This window comes from Emiliania huxleyi (assembly GCF_000372725.1).
Source record: "Emiliania huxleyi CCMP1516 chromosome Unknown EMIHUscaffold_1630, whole genome shotgun sequence".
Lineage (NCBI taxonomy): Eukaryota > Haptophyta > Isochrysidales > Noelaerhabdaceae > Emiliania > Emiliania huxleyi.
The window spans coordinates 1-4,945 of NW_005200950.1; the positions used below are offsets into that span (position 1 = coordinate 1).

General features: G+C 64.8%; 1 protein-coding gene across 1 annotated transcript; it reads right to left on the reverse strand.

Moving 5' to 3' along the window:
* Positions 1-760: 760 nt before the first annotated feature.
* On the reverse strand, positions 761-2,113 carry EMIHUDRAFT_471624 (hypothetical protein; the record flags this gene model as incomplete). Its single annotated transcript, XM_005785122.1, has 4 exons — positions 761-1,011; positions 1,068-1,186; positions 1,364-1,613; positions 1,651-2,113. The coding sequence occupies 4 exons, from the start codon at positions 2,111-2,113 to the stop codon at positions 761-763; spliced, it is 1,083 nt and encodes a 360-aa protein (XP_005785179.1).
* Positions 2,114-4,945: the final 2,832 nt, after the last annotated feature.

A 4,945-nucleotide genomic window follows, 5' to 3' on the forward strand; every position in this document is an offset into this window, starting at 1 on the left:
AGCCGGCTCGTTGAGCGGCACAGCGCCGTCGGGAAGCTGACCGGGCCAAAGGTGAGGCGATGTCTCCGTGCCGCAATAGTAGCTGGCGACCAACGAGGAGATGGACCACCATTCGCCTGCTTCGGCAACAGAGACCCACTCTGGGTTCGCGGCAAGTGCGGGTGAAAAGATCGCGTCACGGCAAGCTGAGCTTGAGATATATACGTCGTCGAGGTAGTACTCCCATGGCTCGGTGACACAGGCACAGGGTAGCCCCGTCGCATTGACGAGCGGGTCGGTTTGCCACAAAGGGAATTCGCTGCAGTTGGTCACCGTTGGCGTGAGCAAGGTAGAGAAAACGGCGGCGGCCGTCAACATGAGCATGTTTGCGTCGACTGGCGGCCGGCCCAAGGTTGAGACGCTCTTGCTCGGCGAGCGACCAACGCCAAAAGCGGCGCGGCCTCAAAAAAGAATTGTTACGCGCCCCCGGGGCGAAGGCTCTCTTGCCCGCAACCCGATGCCAATCATCCGGCCCGCTGGGTGCGCTTCTTAGCTCCCCGGCCCTGGATGTGCGGTTGATGACTGCACTCCAAGTGCTCCAAGTTACGCGAAGCCTCTCTCACAGCACACTGGCACGACAAGGGCGCGGACTGGCGCGGACTGGCACACACACCGGCTCACCACCGGAGCCGCCTAAGCGACTCCGTTATTAAAAAAGAATTACGAAACTCGAGCTGAGCTGCGAGTGCTAGTCCGAAGTCGTTGCGATCTGGCTGGGTCCTCAGCCGACGCGCGTCGCGACGAGCAGGTCGCCGCGCACGTCTCGCTGCACGCGTAACTCGTCGTCGAGGTAGAGCAGCTCGCCCCAGCCGCGGCCCACCGGCGGCAGCGGCAGCTCGAGGGAGCGCCACCGCACCGCGCACGAGTCAAAGGAGAAGGAGAACCGCTCGCCGCGTTCGGCGTCGGGGGAGATGGTCGAGCCGACGCGCAGGAAACCGCCCTCCTCGAACTCGATGACGTTCGTGAGCGTGCCTCCGGGCAAAAGGAGGGGGCTGCGAATCAGTCCAAGAGAGGGCTGCGCGGGCGACTGGGCGTCGTCAGCGCGCCTCTGGGCACGTCGATCGTCTGGTACGTGCGCCGCCAGGGCAGGCCGAGGAGGCCCTTGTCGACGGCAAAGTTGAGCTCGCTCTCCGTCGTCCAGACGCACCTAGCACTTGGCAGTTGGTACTCAATCACTAACCATTGGTTGGGTTCCCCCCGGCACTCCGTCGTCCACAGACGCACCCCCACAGAGGCGAGCAGACTGCACTCTCCTACTACGGACGCACTCCCTCCCACAACCCCGAGAAGAGGCGAGTCCACCACACTACGCATGCGAACGCACTCCCACGTCCCCGAGAACAAGGGCGAGCGAGCAGGCTCCGGCGTCGGGTTGAGCGCAGACAGCTCCGCGAGCGCCGCGTCGAAGCGCTGCTGCTGCGCCGCGTCGAACGGGAGCACGCCCCCTCGCGAGCTCGCCGCCAGCGAGCGGATCTCCGCCTTGAGCGATCCGCGGGCGGCCGCGCCCCGGCCGCTGGGCAGCGTGAGCCCGCCGAGGAGCCGCTGCGTGTACGGCGTTAGCAGGAGGGTGCTGCCTATGGACGCAGCTCTCCTTCTCGATGCGCCGCTCACCAAGAGCGTGACGCTGGCAAGGAGGGTGGCTGCCGAGCCGCACGGGGAAGAGCGTCTTCAGCAGCACGACGTATGAGAGCAGCAGCCCCAGCAGGCGCGCCTTGCCCTCGACATCATCGCCGCGCAGCAGCAGCAGCGGTTGCAGCCACTCGCCGGTGCTCGCGTGCCACGCCACGTACCCGACGGGCAGCGCGACGGCGAAGAAGGTGAGCTCGACGGCGGTGTACGAGATGGCGCCCGCAACGCCCGCATCCTTGACGAGCTGGAGCACGCTCGAAGGCTCGTCGCGCGCCTGCGCCACGAAGCTCTGAAAGTCGCGCCGCCGCGCCAGCTCCATCAGCGAGGCGTCCGCCTCTCCCATGCTCACAGCCGGCGTGGCACGGAGACTGAGAGCTGGAGCGCGGACGCCTATGCCTCCGCGAATGGCGGTGGCGGCGACGGCGAAGAAGGTCAAGGCCGGCATTGTGGCGCGAGAGCTCTGTCACAACCGACGCCGTCGCTCTGTTGGGGCTTCGCGTGGCTGCGGGAGTGTTTTGTTGGCTGCGGTGGCTGGGGCGTCTCGAGAGACTTCCACGAAGTCGACAAACAAAAAGCCCTATAGGGTCGATTCCGCATGGTACGGGACCCCTCGATCGTCTCGCCCTCCCTCACTGGTGTGTTCATTGGGGGGGGTCATAACAAACACGGTACAGGATCGAGGTGCACGCTGCTCACCTACCTCAGAGGTTATTTATTCCCACTTGCAGTCTAAGCAGTCTATTCACAGTCTAGGCAGTCTGAAGCAGTCTGAAGCAGTCTGATGCAGTCTGACGCAGTCTGACGCGTGTCAGACTGCGCCAGACTGCGCCAGACTGCGGCGGACTGTGTCAGACTGTGCTCCCCCAGTCTGAGCAGTCTGAAGCAGTCTGATGCAGTCTGACCCAGTCTGACCCAGTCTGAAGACTTCACAGACTGCTTAGACTGCAAGTGGGAATAACCTCTCATCATCCCCAACAAACTTCCGGATGGCTCGGGTAGCAACGGGACGAGCATGTTCTTCAACCACCTCTCGTCTCATAACGACCCGCAGCACCGGGCGCATAAGCAGAAGATCACGCCGAAGGCCGAGTGCACCGACGCCATCGCCAAGGGCAAGGCAAAGCAGCAAGCGGCGCCGGGCACAACGGGCGCCAACCTGACCCACGCCGACAACCGTGGCGTCTCGGCTGCCACTCGCGCCCGGCGGCTCGCGTGGGCGCCCGCCGTCCCGGGCGCCGCTGCGTGCTCTGCTGCTGCTGTTGCCGCCCTCCGCAACGCCACCGGCGTCTCGCTCGCTTGGAACTCCCCCTCAGGGGTGGCCGACACGATCAACCTCAACACCACGCCCGCCGCAGACTACGATCTCTCCATCTGCGACAGCGTCTCGAGCGTCTTCACCTACAGAGCCAGGACTTCCCCGACAGCAAGGAGTACCGTGCAAAGATCCGCTCAGTGCTCGAGTTCGGGATGAAGGCCTTCGGCGGCAACCCCAACGCGCCCGGCACCGAAGACGGCGCCCGAGGTGCCATCTTCGTCGTCGCCTCGACGATCCTCGTCACCTGCCGGCCGAGCGGCTCGCCGCGCTACACGACCGACCAGATGGTAGAGCGCGCCGCCACCATCGCCCACTCGCCCGACGGAGCTTCCTGGCCCTCTGGAAAGAACTGGCGCTCTCCGCCTCCGTCCCGCCCACCCCACTGGAGCAGGGCGACGCTGCCGACTCGCCGGGCCCCTCGCAGCCTTCCATGGAACAGATGGTCAAGAGGGCCCACTACTACGCGAACCGGGGCGAGTTCGGCAAGGCGTGGGCGGCCTTCTCGCCCTCCGCGCCCGCCGACGGCCGCGACCCCAAGGTTGTCGCCAACTACCTCGGCAAGACGCCGCAAGCGCGGGCCCCGCCTGCCAGTGTCACCGCCGACGAACCGGGCGCCCCGCGGTATGAGCTGAAGAGGAAGTTCTTCAACAAGTTCGCAAAGTCTTTGCCTCGCGCTCGCAAGGGCGGCCCGACCCAAGTCGACTACGAGCTCATCCGCATCATCACCGAGTCGACCGACGGGGCGGACTGCCTCTTCAACTTCTGCACCTCCGTTGGCTGGAGTGTCATGCACGAGCGTCTCAAGCGGCTTGAGGACGACCTCAACGCCGTCTGCCTCTAGGACGAGCTCCAGCGGAAGCTCGGCCTTTGGCTCTCCGCGGCGCTTCCCACCCTTCGGGTCGCGCTCGAGCGGGGCATGCCAGTCGATTTCTTCGGCGACTACCTTTACAATAAGGCCCACCACCGGCGGCCCCACGACGGCGTCCTCGCCGACTGGGCGGACGCGATGCGCGCCCCGGCCAACGCGCCGGTCGTGCACGGTGACAAGGAGAAACCAGAGCTCACCCGGCAGTACAACGAGGGGTACAAGGCCGACCTCGCAGAACCCCACGCTGGGCCGGGAGGATGCGATGAAGTAAATGAAGTCAAGCTCTGGACGCCCCTCCTCAAGACCTCCTCGGCGGGCGTTGGCAACGCCTCGAGTGGCGGCACACCCGCCTCCGTTGGCCACTCCTACGCCTTCGGCAACACCGAGGAGAAGGCCCGCCGCCTGAACATGGGCTGCAAGGCGCGCGGGCAGCCCGGCCAACCCTTCTCCCACAAGACCGGCCACGGCTACGTCAAGGCGCATCGCGGTTTCTACCACGACGCGATCTTTGTCAAGCGCAACAACTTCAACCTGCTGCTCCACGAGACGTTCGGCGGCGGCTTCTCGCCCACCGCCGTTCTCAAGCTGCGCCGCCTCGCGCGCAAAGTCGCGCGCGGCAGCGTTGACCGCACGGCCTACTCGCCCAAGTACTCGCTCTCTTTTATGTCCCACCATGCAGAGCGCATCTCTCTCTTTGTTGTGCGAGGCGTGAACCGCGCCATTCGCTCTCACCTGGCAACCCTGTCTGCACGTCTCGCGCGCGCGTGAACAGGGCTCCAGGCCCCAAATGACGTATGAGTGTTCGAGTTGTTTGGTATTGCTAAAAATCGAACTCGAAGACAGCGGAAAGATAAGGCATTGAATCTGAGGCGCCGGGATTGGGAGGAGGACCCGCTCGCGCTCCTGAGGGTTCGACACCAACCCGTACCCGATGCTGCTCCGCGCCATGACCCATGTGCATGGCGTTCGAGTGAACGCCCTGCAGCCCGTGCCTTTTACGTGTACCCCGTGTGTACCGCGTCGTGTGCGGCAGCCCCCGAGTTCAACATTTTGTAAATGAATCTGAGAAAACCTGCCTTGCCTCACAGCAAACT